Source organism: Myxine glutinosa, chromosome 2, assembly GCF_964187855.1.
Source record: "Myxine glutinosa chromosome 2, kmMyxGlut1.1, whole genome shotgun sequence".
Taxonomy (NCBI): Eukaryota; Metazoa; Chordata; class Myxini; order Myxiniformes; family Myxinidae; genus Myxine; species Myxine glutinosa.
The window spans coordinates 78,090,532-78,106,745 of NC_136262.1; the positions used below are offsets into that span (position 1 = coordinate 78,090,532).

Consider the following 16,214-nt stretch of genomic DNA (forward strand, 5'->3'; position numbering starts at 1 on the left):
TTTTACTTCCTCCTTTATCTCTTTCTTATCCTCTCTCCGTCGCTTCTTAATTTCGCTCACCCCTTCTTCCACTTCTTCTAATTTTTGCTTCATCTCCTTCATCTCTTCGTGCGCCCCTTTAAGTTCTTCCTCTAACTCCACTTTATTTTTTTCTATGTGCTCCCGCACCTCCCGCTCTTTAACCTCCATTACCTCTACCACCTTGTCCATTTTCCTCGTCAGGTCCTCATGTACCGTCTGACACTCTTTTTTAATTACCCCTACGTCCTTTTTCATCTCCTTCTGTGTCGATTTTAAACCCTCTATTACCGCTGTGTTCTTCTTTACCTGGTCCCCCAACTCCTTTTGTCCCACTGTCAGTTGTTCTACTCCCAGCGTCAACTCCTCTATACCACCTTGCAATTTTACAGTCCCCTTTCTCACCTCTTTCTCCATGCGCTCCTTACAGTGCCTCACCTCCTCGCGCACTCCTCCGACCTCCTCACTCACTCCTCTTCTGATCTCCTCTCCCATCACTTGCATCTCCTGCCCAGATGCCACCCTCATCTGCTCCATTTCCTCCCTGTGAGCATCCAGTTTGGTCTCTACCCCCATTCTGACCCCCTCTATCTGCTGCTCCATTTGTTTAACTTCCCTTTCCGCTTGGTCCCTCATGTCCCTCAATTTGCCTTCCATACTGTTTTCTAACCCCTCTAACCCCTTTTGCATCCCTTCCATTTGATTCTCTTGAGCGGCCATTCTGTTTTCTACCCCCATTAACCCATTTCTCACCTCTTTTATCCCATTGTCTAACCCCTCAAAATTTTTGTCTACCTTCTCACCAGTACCCCTCGCTTCGTCCCTCATTACTCCCAATTGCTCACTCCGAGCCCTCGCTTCGTCCCTCATTACCCCCAATTGCTCACTCTGAGCATCCATCCGGTTCCCCATTACCCCCATTTGGTTTTCCAATCGCTCACTATTCTTTTCCATAAGGGCCGTCATTTGTATAAAAAAAAGTTCCAATCTTCCCAGCGGCGCTACTTCGGTCGCGGGCACGGTGACCAGCGAGGCGCCATTTTGTGCGCCCGCTTCTTCGTGCGTGACGGCGCTATTTTGCGAACCTGCCGCCCTCACTGCTTCGCTCTCCTCCTGTCCCTCATTTTGGTCCTGGATCGACCCTACCTCACTCTCCTTTACCGGACCCCAGCTGTCTTGATCCGCCATAGCGCGACTTGCAAAATTCGAGTTTCGTAAAACAAATCCATTTTTTTTTTTTCGTTATAATTTCGTCGAGCGCAGTACGCGCTCCGAATCGATTTTCCCTCCCAAAATTTGGGCCTAATAAATTTAGTCCCGGGTTCGAATTCCACTCCTCGACACCAATTGTTACAGATACGACTTTGATGGTATGGTGGGCCGAGCGGGATGGCCGCCGTATCCGTACAAGTTACCCCGATTGCACCCGGGGTTGACTAATCGCGCTATGCTGGCTCAATAAGAAAAAGAAGACACCCGGCTGGATTACAATCACACAATACGACACCAGGGATACGGTTCTCAAAGGTTGTTATTACAATTGCGGAAGGTTTAGATTACAGGGACAAGAGGGAAACATAGGAAGGTGGGCACTTAAACACACTTATATTATCCCCGGACAGACGACAGGTAAACGCGGGACAAGGCTCACTCACACGGGGTTTGATGGCCAGGAAAGCGGGTAGCGATCGCTCCAGGTGCACCTGTGCTCAGGGCAGGATCACGTACGGTGGTGTCCAGAGATGCGTGAAGGTATCACAGCGCTTGTGGGTCGCGACTTTGGTCTCAAGCTGGGGAGGTCGCTCAGCGCTCGGGAGGGTGGCGTCTTTTCCTTCCAAGCTCGGGGCGCATCTGACGTCACGTCCGGCGCGGGGCCGCGTATATCCGGCGGGGAGTCACGCCCTCGCTCGTTAGCTCCGCCCCATATGGCATCGGCCCATGGCTTCTCATTGGGTGCGGGGGTTACCGGCTCCGCCCTTGACGAGGGGCCGACAGGGAGCCCCCTTCTGGGTAACCCCGTCGAGCACATGTTCAATGGCGGCCAACCGAGCCGGAGTGAGGACGCAAAGCCGCTGTTGTTGTGGTTGTTGTTGGAGCTTGAGATGATGGGAAGAGATGCGGGGAGGTATGGGAAGGTCCTAAACTCCTACTGGTGCCATATCATCACATTCTGGTGCAACGAAGAGTCATAATTAATGGAAACAAGTCCTTAACTGACATAGATTAAGAATAACTAGCAAGATGTCCTATAATTGTCTACGTGTGGTGCGGGGGACCTGGGCACGACATTTAATGGGGGGATGAAGGGGAAGATCGGCTCTAATGGGTGTTGTTTACAGACAATGGGACTAGGGAATGGGGTAAGGGAGAGTTGGGGAGTATCGGAGAAAATAGGGGAATATTTACAAGCGGATATGGAGGCCAAATTCCATATTCGCAACAATATAATAGTACATGGAATGATCACATAAACAACAACACCAATCATAATTAGTAATGACAATGATGAGTTATAAAAGATCCTTTTGTTTCAATTAATTTTACATCCTCATTGAGAATCACATGCAATACGAAAGTACAAGATGCTATCTTTTGATTAAATCCGTCAGCTATGCAACTGGTTCAGCAAGGCCAGTACTACAATAAACCCCCTACATTTTGAAAGTAAATCCAGTTTACCAACTTCCGTCTTTACATGTCAAAAGATAGAAGAAACTTTGGGAGTAGATTTCTAAGTATTTGTACCTGCTCAAGATGACCTGGTGTTGGCCTAATCGCAGGGGTTCTTAACCTTTTTCCCTGTCAAGACCCCCCAACGGATTGCCCACGATGTCCCCCGAGACTGACCAAGGCGCACCGAAGGTGCGCATACCTTGAGGGGACTGGGGGCATGTCTTTACGGGTGTTTACGGACACGGATATCCGGGTGTTTTTCACGGACACGGATATCCATCCGCCCCATTTATGTTATTGCATTATAATGAATGTGAATGCCCCATTTATATTTAAATATACTTGGAAAACTTTGAATATCCTCAGATAAGTAGGCTTACTACTCACTTGTTTTCCAAATGTTTTCACCGGAATCAAATTGAGAATGAGGTCGTAATTGCCGATATTCGGTTCTTCACCTGTAGTCCTAATGTCCTACAATCTCACGTGATGTCGGCCTACATTAGGTGACAGCACATTGGCTCAGTGTGAACTTTGACCCGCTCCAATCGATATGTAAATGTTCTCAACGTCATGTCAATCATGCATTGTAATCGCATGCGTACGCCTGGGGCGTGTCGTTGATTTATTTGAATTTTATTAGAAAATTGAATTTATATTTGTTTGAAATATAATTATACAAATATAATTTGTTTTGAAATATATATATATATATATATATATATATATATATATATTTAAATATATATTTATTATATATTTAAAGTTGATATTTCATTGAATTTATTACAATTTATTATTATAATTTATTACGAGTCCCATACCCCTAACAAGGGGTATGGATACCCCAGGCCTAATGGTTTGGGCGGTGGGCTTGGGATCCTAAGGTCCTGAGTTCGAATCCCGCTGAACTAACGACCAGGTGTGGTTGACTCAACCTGTCATCCTTCCGAGGTTGGCAAAATGAGTACCAGATAACTGGTTATAGAGGCATTGCATCAGTGGCAGACGTGCCCACAGAAAAATGATGCAACCAGCAGCCATACATCTTGGTCCATGTTTGTGCTCCCTTAAAAAAGTTTGAGGTAACATCATCCTGAAATAAACCACGAAGCAAAATGCACCAATTTGATCCTTCCTCGCTCTCATGTTGCCCCTGCACACATGAAAGAGCTTCTTTTGGGATTGGCTCGGGAACGCTTTTTTTTTTTTTTTTTTTTTTTTTTTTTTGTATACAAGATCGAGGCTCGTGAAAGAGCGAGAACAAGGCTTTAGAACAAGGCTTTCAAGAACCAGCTGAACCAGCTGGCATCCCTTTACCTGAAGGTGGCAGGGAGTTGCAATGCAAGCAAGGTAGGTATCAGCAATAACTCACGACTCTTCATGAAAGAAACTTTTGGATCTTTGACATCCGTTAATGACCAGTTCCGGTAGTGGACGGGGCCTCTGGCTTAGCATCCTTCTGTTGGAAGGTGCACCCATCAATGCCTCGCCCTGTATGTGAAACACCGGGGTGAGAGGTTATAGCCGAATTGACAACTGAGGTGAGTGCATACTTATGTGTGTGCTGCTGATGCGTTGTGCCATATGGTCGTTCAAGTCAAACCTGATTAAAACCAAGGACCCGAGGAGCAAGTGGTCTTCGTGCCTCCTATCCAGTATGTCGAGCATCACGGGAATAAAGTTGCGGGAATTTCAAAATGGATTTTGACCTTCACGGATGTTTAGAAATTGCTTCAAATATTTTATTTCTCTTATGAAAACTGCACTTTGAGCTTGTTCTGGCATTAAAAAGGTTTCCTCCTCTTCCTGTACGTGGCAGGATGGCAATGGCAAGCTGTACAATGCATCGACAATAGGTCTGCAGAGGTGGATGATAAACTTTGCCAGCTGTCTTCAAAACCCCAGTATCGCAGGAGAAGCTGCAACATGAGAAGCTGCCCAGCTCGGTAAGGCGACCAGCAAACTGTCCATTGTTGATATATAACAATAAGTAACTATAACGCCACTCAGTAGAGCGCATACTCCCGCCGTGGGTCAAGTTGGAATAGTACGATTTCACAAAAGTTTGAGGGAGTAGTTCAGTGACAACACAAGACAAGACAACACAAGACAGACACTGCACAGATATATATTTAGAATATATAGAAGATAATGTTAAAAAAAAAAACAAGGCCATTTCACTTACATTTTCGGATTCAGCGTTCAATTCTATATAAGTGAGTGTATTTTGAGGCATGTGTGACTTCAAATAAAATTGTAAGCCAGGAAAAACGTTCGTTTCATTCCTTAGGGATACAACATGTAAAACTGGCCCAAACGTCAAAACAAAACTCGCTCATTTTAAGTCGTACAAGCTAATGCGACCACTCATTCTTCTGGGAAGAATCCCGTGCACATGCTGGTCACACTTATAACTCACCTAAGTCTTTATAAGTTCATCAAATACTGACAGTGACACCGCGATTGACATTCGCTGAGGTAAATGTTGATATCTCTTCTGAGGTTAAAAAAAAGGAAAAAAAGAGTTTTAAAGCATTATACGTATCAAACGATACATTTTATGAAACGGAGAAACCTAATACACACTTTGGTGGTTTTAAAATGACAGAATATGTCTTTATTAGAAAAGAAAAAAAATGAACATTGAAGACGACGCTGCTAAAAAATACACCGCTCTCACGCATAACCACGAGTTTAAACTACATTTACAACAAATATGAAAACTATTTTCATATCACAATGTTAAATATAGAATATATAGAAGATAATGTTAACAAAATGAGCCCTATCTTCCAATGGTAAAAAAATCCTTCAAAAAATTCCTGGATCCAGAATAATATCCTGAGCTTCACCAAAAACTAATTAATTCTTCCTTATCCCAAGGGCAATCATCCCACCAACTTTCATCCAAATCCGTTCAGAACTTTTCCAGATATCTTGTTCACAAACACACGAACATACACACACACACACACACACACACACACACACACACACACACACACACATACATACACATACACATACACATACACATACACACACACACACACACGGACGGACACGATCGAATGCATTACTCCCTGGCGGGAGTAATAATATTGAAATGAGGTACAGCAAGGCAAGCCTTTTGTTCAGGTAAATGTCAACACAGCATGGCAGTACCATATCCATTTTCCTTCATTACCTGAAAACCTAGCATTGCATGTAGTGGAAGTACATTTTAACAGATGCATTTAGATTTCAAAGAAGGAACAATTTTGTCTTCCCCATCATTGTGCCCAGTTGGTGGCCAGAAGAGTGGCAGGTCTGCACGGCTCCATGCGGAGGAACTGGCAAGCAACACCGAAATGTGTTGTGCCGACACAACTCCGGTATGCAGATTCTTCCTCCAAAAGAGTGCCGACATCTTCCCAGGCCCCCCAACAAAGCACCGTGCGAGTGGGCCGGCCCGTGCCCAACACCTACGGTACTAACTTCTTTTTGGAAACAGAGTCGAGGCTCGTGGAAGAGCTAGTACACTGATTGGATCAGGACATAACCGGACAAAAGGAACAGTATATCAAATGGGAGGGGGGGACACCAACAGCAGAGTTGAGAGGGAGACTTGGATCAACAATGGATGTGGGGAGGCATGGGGTGCAGGAAAGAGTGCAGGGGGTGGACAAGATGGATACAGAGAGAAAGCCTCGAGAGGGAAAAACTGGAAATGTAGAAAGAGGATGGCATGGGGTGGGGGATTAGCAAGGGTAGAAAATATATTTTTGGGGGATTGGGGAACATCTGAGATGGTGGAGAACAGCTATGTAGAAGACCTGGAAGGAAGAATGTGATTGAAGGGCATGTGGAAGATGGTTCCACGGGTGGGAAAAAGGAAGGAACAAATGAGTGGAGGTGAACAGTGATTCTGGATTTTGGAAGTTTCACCAGAAGAGGGTTGATGTTGGACCGTGTGAGCCCTGCAGAAACCTGGGAGAGTGGTTGGGGGAGGGTGGGGCAAAGCAAGGAAAGAGCAGAGGGTGAAGGCCTTGAAAGTCTTCATCCACGGGTTTGCCAAGGAAGGACTTTGTATGACTGAGGATGCCCAGTCGGTGGGTGGCTTTTGTAAGCAAACTTTCTGCAATACCCTCTAGGTTCCAATACCCTCTGAGTGCTACTTCAATATCTGTGTATGAGAGATTACTAAATGCAAAAAAAGCACAACAACAACCACCTCAAAGATTCCCATTGAAAACAGGTTCATTAATTCAGTTTCAAAAGCCTTGTGTTGGCTTAACGGTTGAGGTGGCTGGCTTGAGATTTTAGGGTCCTGAGTTTGAGCCCTTGTCATGCCGTTGAATTAACACCAGGTGGGTCGACTCAGCCTGTCATCCTTCCGAGGTCGGCAAAATGAGTGCCAGCTGACTGGTGGTAATATGGAGCATTGCTTCAGCGGCACAGACATGCGACCAGAAAATGATGCAGTCACAGGCCGCATCCGAACCACCACCAATTCAGTTTCAATCAGTGTCTTTCGTCAGAGACTAGGTGGTAGTCTGCGCAGAGACTCCAACCACCTGTCTCTTAGCAGCCGTTAGCGGAACATTGATGCTGTTTTTCGTTGGGCTGCTGGATCGGAGGCTTGTGGGTTTTTGGGGGTTCATTCTGCCTTGCGGGTTGTATTCCTAGTTCTGCAGTGTCTGCTGGAGTGTACCATTGGAGTTGGTGTTCCCACAGGCCAGCTGCCATACGGCTAGAGGCTCAAACCCAGGTGTAGCTCCCTGGGAGGCTGCTTCATCATCTGGCACATTATCTCGGGCCACCTTCTCTGCCAATACATGACCGGAGCCACACCGAGCATTGGGATTCCAGGAGGTCATCCCGAAACCATGAGTTTGCACTGTTCATGCAATGTAGAACACTCCGTGCTTGTCTGCAAAGTCCCCCGAAGCCCCTCACCTCCTCTGTTTTTACCTACGCCACCGAAGGCGGATGGAGGTTGTGTTTTCACCTCTGTCTGTCTGTTTGTCTGTTTATCTGTCTGTGAACAAGATATCTCTAAAAGTTGTGGACGGATTCGGACGAAACTTGGTGGGCATGTTGTGTGTGTGTGTGTCAAGGACGAATTCATTCGATTTTGGTGAAGATCTGAATATGGATTCGGATACGAGAATTATTTAATTTTTAAGTGATTCTTTACCATTGAGAGGTCGGGCGCAAATCGATATATAACATGATATTTAAAAAAGTGATGGATGACTTATGACTAAACTAGGTGGATGAGTTTGTTAGGTGACAAGGAAGAATTGGTTCAATTTTGGTGAAGATCCAGATCCGGATCTGGCTATTGGAATTTTTAAAGTGATTCCTCACCATTGAGTGATCGGGCTAAAACCAACATATAGCAGGATATCTCAAAAGGTTGTGGACGTATTTGGACGAAACTTGGTGGAGAGATTGTGTGTGTGTCAAGGACGATTCGATTAGATTTTGGTGAAGATCTGAATATGGATTCGGATACGAGAATTATTTAATTTTTAAGTGATTCTTCACCATTGAGAGATCGGATGAAAAGCGATATATAACATGTGATTAAACTTGTGATACATAACATGTGAAAAAGTTATGGACGAGTTATCACTAAACTTGGTGGATAAGTTGGTTAGGTGACAAGAATAAGTCGATTTGATTTTGGTTCAGGTCCGAAACCAGATCCAGCTTATCAGTGGGGTACAAAACGTGAACTGTTCAGCCTGGTGGAGGTATGCTCTCTACCGAGTGCCGTTCTATCTAGTTTATACCTGCAGTGGTATTTCTAATTCATAAACCGGATCCACCAATGACTCCTAATTTTAATCAACACAATAAATAACTGTAATTAACATACAAGAGGGAAATCCCTAATCATTGTGGCAAAGTACAACTTAACCCCCATGGAGAACTTGTTAAGTGGACCGACTCGCCAAACAGAGTAAGGCTGGAGTGAGCAGCATCGGGCCTAAACTTGGCAAAATACAACTTAACTTACAACTTATCCATATGCAAGAGCTATATATATATATACAGGGTCCGGCTTGGAGGTGTGACGATTTTCAGAAAACTCGTACACAGTTATTTTTAGTCGAATTTCAATTTTTATTTTTTTTAAAGACTACATATATAATGCCATTTAATACACTGTAACAAAGACATTTAAAAAATGTAATTACTGTTTGAATTGGGTATAACAATGCAAGTGGGGGGTCTAGCGCATGCGTGATGGCTGTTGGTTACTCGTTGTTAGGCGCCATTTCAGTAGCCATGGAGCTGTGGACGATTGAACATCGCGTCTTTGTTGGTGAGACGTTTATTCAAACGGGTAGTTCGGTGGTGCTTACACAGCGCAGATTTCGTACTCACTTCATGTTGGTCGACGTGGCGCCGTTCCGTCTCGAAACACAATATTGAAGTGGGTAAAAAACTTCAGGACAACTGGATCTGTGAGGCCGGGAGCAGCTCGGGGAGGTGATCGAACCGTTAGGACCCCGGAAAACATCGAAAGGGTTCGACAAGCTGTGGAGGCCAGCCCTCATCGGTCAGCGGTACGGCACGCTCGCGCTCTACGGATGTCAGACAGATCAGTTCGTCGAATTTTGCACTTGGACCTTCATTATCACGCGTACAAAATCATGGTGGTTCAAGAACTGCAGCAGAATGATTTCGTACGTCGGTTTACGTTCGCAGAAAGAATGCTGGAACTGCTGAGGGATGACACAATGGTGGACAGAGGTCTATGGACAACTTTTCCGCGCGTCTGCAAGAATGCTTAGACAAGAACGGCCGCCATTTAGATGATGTCATTTTTCAAACATGAATTACATTTTTAAAATGCCTTTGTTACAGTGTATTACATGGCATTATATATGTAGTCTTTAAAAAAAATAAAAATTGAAATTCGACTAAAAATAACTGTGTACGAGTTTTCTGAAAATCGTCACACCTCCCTGACGGACCCTGTATATACCATATGCATACATATATACCATATGCATACATATATACCATATGCATACATATATACCATATGCATACATATATACCATATGCATACATATATACCATATGCATACATATATACCATCTGCATACATATTGTTACAGACGTGGCTTAGATGTTATTTACCGAGCGGTTTTGGTATGACCACGTCTGCACAAGTTACCCGATTATACCCGAACGTTGACTAATCGCGCTACGCTAGATCAATGAAGGAAAAGACACACAGCTGGGATTCAAATGACACGACACCAGGGTTCAGTTCTCAAGACCTCCGGAGGAGGTTATATTGTTACGGAAGGTTAGATTACAACTACAAGAGGGACAGCATAGTAAGATAAGCACTTAGACACACTCTTATATTATTCCCAACAGACGACAGATAAACGGGACAAAAGGCTGACTCACACGGGGTTTGATGGCTAGGAAAGGCAGGATCGATGGCTCCAGGTGCACCTGGGCTCAAAGGTCAGAATCGACTCGGTCCGGTCCAGAGATGCGGGGAGGTATTCAGCGCTCGTACGTGGCAACTTCTCTCTCCAGGCTGGGGGCGCATCTGACCTCACATCCGGTGAGTCCTTCATATCTCCGGCGGGGAGTGACACGCCCTCGGCTCGTTAGCTCCGCCCCAGATGGAATCGGCACGTCGCCTCTCATTGGGTGCGTGCGGGGGGGGTTACCGGCTCCGCCCTTGACGGGGGACTGACAAGGAGCCCCTTCGTGGTAACCCCGTGGAGCGCATGGTCCGGCGCGCATTGTCAATGGCGGCTAACCGAGCCGGTGTGATGACGCACACTCCCCCTGCGCAGCGTCGTTGTTGTTGTAATTGTTGTTGTAGTTGTAGTTGTAGTTGTTGTTTGGGGAAGAAGATGGAAGGAGGTATGGGAAAGGTCCTAAACTCACTACTGGTGCCATATAATCACATTCTGGTGCAACGAAGAGTCAGAATTAATGGAAAGGAGTCCTTAACTGACATAGACTAAGAATAACTAGCAAGATGTCCGAAAGTTGTCTACGTGTGATGCGGTGGACCTGGGCACGACATTTAATGGGGGGAAAAAGGGGAAGGTCGGCTCTACTGATTGTTGTTTACAGACAATGGGACTAGGGAATGGGGGATTGGGGATAGTCGGGGAGTATTGGGGAAATAGGGGAATATTTACAAGCGGATATGGAGGCCAAATTCCATATTCGCAACATTGCACCCTTCTCTACCCTCGGGGTGTCCCGACCCGATAAATTTTTACCTACTTTAGTGTGGCACGCAATGTAGTTCCCTCTACTATTAACTCTACCCTGAGTGCGACAGTTTTACAGATATTCACAAATGAGTAAATATGTCCCCCTGCGACGTTGCACCCTTCTCCTCACAGAAACACACCCACAGGATAACCGAATCCGGAAAGAATCCTCAAACTAAACATACAGCCGGTAGGGAGCATTATTTACACAAGACTACGCTGATATTTACACTACGATCCAGGACCTGTTTTTGGAGGAACACATGCAGATGTTATGCATAGAGAGAGCACGCATGCTAGCATCGATACACCAACCCACGAGTGCTCTGTGGCCTACGGCCTTTAATAATGTGCAGAGCACCCCTTCCAAGCATCAAGCACCACCCCATCACACAGTGAGCACCATCCGGTGCACCAATAAAGTGTCTATAAATCACCGGTGGTGTCGCAGCCGGCCGATGTTCTGCCGCTGGTCTTGCCTTCGTGTGGTGCACTTGGCCTTCTTGCCTCTTTCAAAAAATAAAGAAAGGCGCCAACCGCGTCCATTTCTATATTGTGGCCTTCAGTGGTGTCAACTAAAAGTGGTTCACCTGCATGGCATAGGTGCCACGTTGACCCATAGGTCCATCCACGGGTGGTGCTTGGCCGCAAAAGAGCTGCGGTCCATGGTGGGTGGCCACAAACATTGCGGTCCATATGGTGTATCGATCCAAGCAGCAAGCAGCGAAAGTGCAGGCCCACAACTGCGTAGCCAGCACCTCTCTCTCCTCTCTCTCTACCCCAAAGCCAGATCCTCGGAGGTGGGAGACAAAAGAAAAGACAAGTGAGTAAGGTGGTAAGGGCGCAAAAGTGCACGCAATGTAAGATGATGCACACTGGGGGCACATGGGAACCAGGTGAGACAGGTACGTTTCTATCGTACGCCCCCCCCCCCCCCCCACCAGGTAACCTACATGGCCCCTCCCTTACCCCTTACTGTATCCACACAACACAACACTACCCATGAACATCTACTTTACAAATCAACAAACATCCCTACTGTCTTCCCCGTTCCTCCCATAAACCAAATTCGTCTTCTCTCCCTCCTAACCAATCAAATTTGCCATTTTCAACTTTCATCAAAATTTGCCATCTCCAACTCAACATCATAATTTGCCATCACCAATTCATCATCAGTCCCTCCTAAGGAGGGAGAGATGGAATCACCCCAATGTCTCATCCACGTCGTGATGCGTCTCACAAATCCACAGCAATCTCATTTCCTGCAACAAAACAAAGAAAACACAGGTGTGGAGTCATCATCATCACCTCAGGCAAGTGGCTGCGTATGGTGCGACAGGTTCATCAATCCTAACTATTTCCTAAATGACTTTAACAACTTTACACTACCCGGGGTCTTTCTCCGGCCAACCCATTGGCCCTCTTACACTATGGGTTCTAAAAACCAATTCCCATTGGCCAACTGTGGTGCTTTTCAATTTGGGGTCTCACTCCCCCGATTCATCTCCCGGTGCTCTCGCACAATTTCTGGGCTGTGGCGTGTACCTCTCCCAGTGGGTCTACCCACCTGCACACCTCCACCACTGCAGTTGCCTCCGAGCTTACCTGCTCCTCACCCTAACCTAACTACCTGGGGAAGGCCCTCTGGCTCTCTCCCCACTCGGTGCCCTCTCTGGCACTGGGCTGCCCGATCCACATCCGGGATCCTCAGGCACCCACTCACAACTACCGGCTCCCAGAGCCCACCTGCGGCCTCACCTGGCCGACATCCTCACAGTGGTGGAGTGCCCAACCAACTACACACACTAACAGGCTACACGCCCAGCCATTTCCACAACACTAATGCACCCATTCACAACACCATTCTGCAACCGCACCACAAATGCCAATATCCAACCACAATTTACCTGTACCCTCTACCTAACACTTACACTACCTGCCCCGGGTATCCGTGATAGGGGTCCACTCTTCCCCCATCCACACCTTCGCACCATGCACACCACTCCGTACCACTTACTCCAACTCTCTCCACACACCTGTACTGGCACACCTGTGCTCTCACACCTGGTGCCACCTGCACCCTTCTCTCCCCAAGCGCATTCGCGCTGATCCACACACTCATTACTCACACACTGCTCCACACACCTGTCCAGTTGCACACCTGTGCAATCACACCTGTTCAATTCTCACACACACGGCATCATTTCAGCTAACTACTCCCTTCTGAAACTTGCGCTTCCCAGTCGTCCCTTTTAAACTATTGCGCTCCCTCGTCATTATCATCCACACTAATCTACCTGCGTCCCCACTACAGGTATCAGTCACTAACTAAACTTAACGTTACCTAATGTCATCTTCTAGGGCCCTATCAATATAACCTAACCCACCCGGGCTAGTTTTCACTGCCATACACCCCATAAGCTATTGCTCCTTTGCCCCCTACATGGGAAGGGTGGCAGGGATGCCATCCCACCACATCGGGGGTCTCTCACTACCAATTTTGCACATCAAATTTCAACAAATTAAAAATTTGCCAATCATCTGCCAATCACTGTACCATTACCAATCATCACTCTGCCAATCCTTTGCCAATCATCAAATTTTGTTTTTCTCTAATTTTGGGGCCAAAACACTAACCTCATCACCCAGTCTACTCACTAATGCCTCTCGGTGCGCCAATTCCTGTCCAAAGCCCGGCTTCGTAAAGCCAAGCAATGGATGCTGGTTGTTTTGTGCCGGCGGCTGGATGCGTCCGGCATTCGGGGCAGGGACGGGGGCTTACCCGGGCCGAGATCCCACGCACCACCTCGGCGTGGAGCCATCCAATGTCCCGATCTCGACCTGCCGGCACGTCTCCACAAAACGTGGTCGCCATGACGACCCTTCCTATCCAGCTGCCCGCTCCACCTAGTGGAGCCTGGACGCGGCCGTTCAAAGCGAGGCCCGGCACGCACCGAGGGCCCGCTTCGGCTAAAAGTCGACCTAACCTCTAACCTGGTTACCGTCGATGCTTCACCTGGATTCTTACACCCCGCAGCCCGTTCCTTGCTCACACACCCAGCCGTCTCCATGCTCCTCGTACCTTTCCTTACACACCCAGGTACCCTCATTCCACTCACAGCCTTGGTCACACACCTGACCACCGAACACCTTGGCACACATTCGTCGCTCGCACACCTCACCAATACACCTCTTCGCGCCCCCTCCTCTGTGACAATCACAGGTGTGCTCTCATTCGCACACCCAACCACGTGCCTCACTACCAACTCCAGCGTGCATTCCCACTCACGCTCTACCATTCCAGGTGTGCATCCTTCCATTCCAGGTGTACATCCTCGCTCACCTGTCACACCCAACTCACGCTCCTTGTCACTCTCACTACTCTCACCACCACTCTTGACAACGCACTCACCCTTACTCTTGACAGCGCACTCTTTCCCCATGCACCTGTCCGCCACACACCTTTCTCGCGCACACTCTCCCGTTACACCCTCTGTAACACTCACCACAGGTGTGCATTCTTCCTTGCCTTTGACAGCGCACTCTTTCCCCATGCACCTGTCCGTCACACACCTTTCTCGCGCACACTCCTGCGCACACTCTCCCGTCACACCCTCTGTAACACTTACCACAGGTGTGCATTCTTCCTTGCCTTTGACAGCGCACTCTTTCCCCATGCACCTGTCCGTCACACACCTTTCTCGCGCACACTCCTGCGCACACTCTCCCGTCACACCCTCTGTAACACTTACCACACCGCGCTTCCATGTGCCCCCTCGCACACGCGCTACGACCGACTCATTCTCGCCAGCACCCTCACTCCTTGGCACGCACTTTTTCCTCACACACCCCAGAGTCGGACTTTCTCGCACACCTCCTTTTTCGCACACCCGACCTGTCGCACACTTCACCCACGGCCTCTCACGAACACCCGGGTCTATCTCGACCCCCAAGCTTCTTAAATCCCCTGGCGCATCATACGCACGACCATATTGGTCCCCACTTACACCGGGTCCTCTTCCTCTTCGCTTCTCCTCCATCACCTGCGAATCCCTCATCCGGTTAATGAGCACATCATCACGATCCAAACACAGACTTTGGACCAATTCTTTTACTTCCTCTTTTATCTCTTTCTTATCCTCTCTCCGTCGCTTCTTAATTTCGCTCACCCCTCCTTCCACTTCTTCTAATTTCTGCTTCACCTCTTTTATTCCCCGGTACGTCTCCTCAAGCTCGTCCTCCAAGGCTACCTTGACCGTTTCCATGTGCGTCCTCACCTGCCGGTCCTTCGTCTCCATTACCTCTATCACCTCGTCCAACCTCGTTGTCAGTCCCTCACGTACCATCTGACATTCCCTCTTCGTCGCTACCAAGTCATTTTTTAGGTCATTTTGTGTCGCTTTTAAACCTCCTATTACCGCTGTGTTCTTCTTTACCTGGTCCGTTAGTTCTTTTTGTCCCTCCGTCAGCTGTTCCACCTCCTGCGTCAGGACCTCTATGCCCCCCTGTAACTTTACAGTCCCCTTTCTCACCTCCTTCTCCATGTGCTCCTTACAGTGCCTCACCTCCTCGCGCACTCCTCTGATCTCCTCACTCACTCCTCTCCTGATCTCCTCTCCCATCACTTGCATCTCCTGCCCAGATGCCACCCTCATCTGCTCCATTTCCTCCCTGTGAGCATCCAGTTTGGCTTCTACCCCCATTCTGACCCCCTCTATCTGCTGCCCCATTTGGTTAACTTCCCTTTCCGCTTGGTCCCTCATGTCCCTCAATTTGCCTTCCATACTGTTTTCTAACCCCTCTAACCCATTTTTCACTCCCTCTATCTGATTCTCCTGGGCAGCCATTCTATTTTCTACCCCCTCTAACCCCTTTTGCATCCCTTCCATTTGATTCTCTTGAGCGGCCATTCTGTTTTCTACCCCCATTAACCCCTCCTGTATTTCCCCTAATCTATTGTCTAATCCCTCACCGGTACCCCTCGCTTCGTCCCTCATTACCCCCATTTCGTTTCCCATTACCCCCATTTGGTTTCCCATTACCCCCAATTGCTCACTCTGAGCATCCATCCGGTTCCCCATTTGCTCACTCTGAGCCCTCATTTGCTCACTCTGAGCCCTCATTTCCTCGCTATTCTGGGCCATAAGGGCCTTCATTTGTATGAAAAACAAGTTCCAATCCACCGGGGGCGCTGCCACGGTCGCGGGCGTGGACGCCGTGGCCATCTGCGAGGCGCCATTTTGCGCGCCCGCTACTTCGTGCGTGAC

At 47.7% G+C, this 16,214-nt stretch overlaps 1 protein-coding gene across 1 annotated transcript in view; it reads left to right on the forward strand.

Annotated features, from left to right (window-relative positions):
• The window catches only part of LOC137418888 (A disintegrin and metalloproteinase with thrombospondin motifs 7-like), a 152,521-nt gene that overhangs the window by 85,208 nt on the left and 51,099 nt on the right, over positions 1-16,214 (forward strand). The window contains exons 17-18 of the mRNA XM_078772863.1: positions 4,514-4,640; positions 5,980-6,163. Of these exons, the coding sequence (XP_078628989.1) occupies positions 4,514-4,640; positions 5,980-6,163 (311 nt within the window). The remainder of the gene's footprint in view (positions 1-4,513; positions 4,641-5,979; positions 6,164-16,214) is intronic.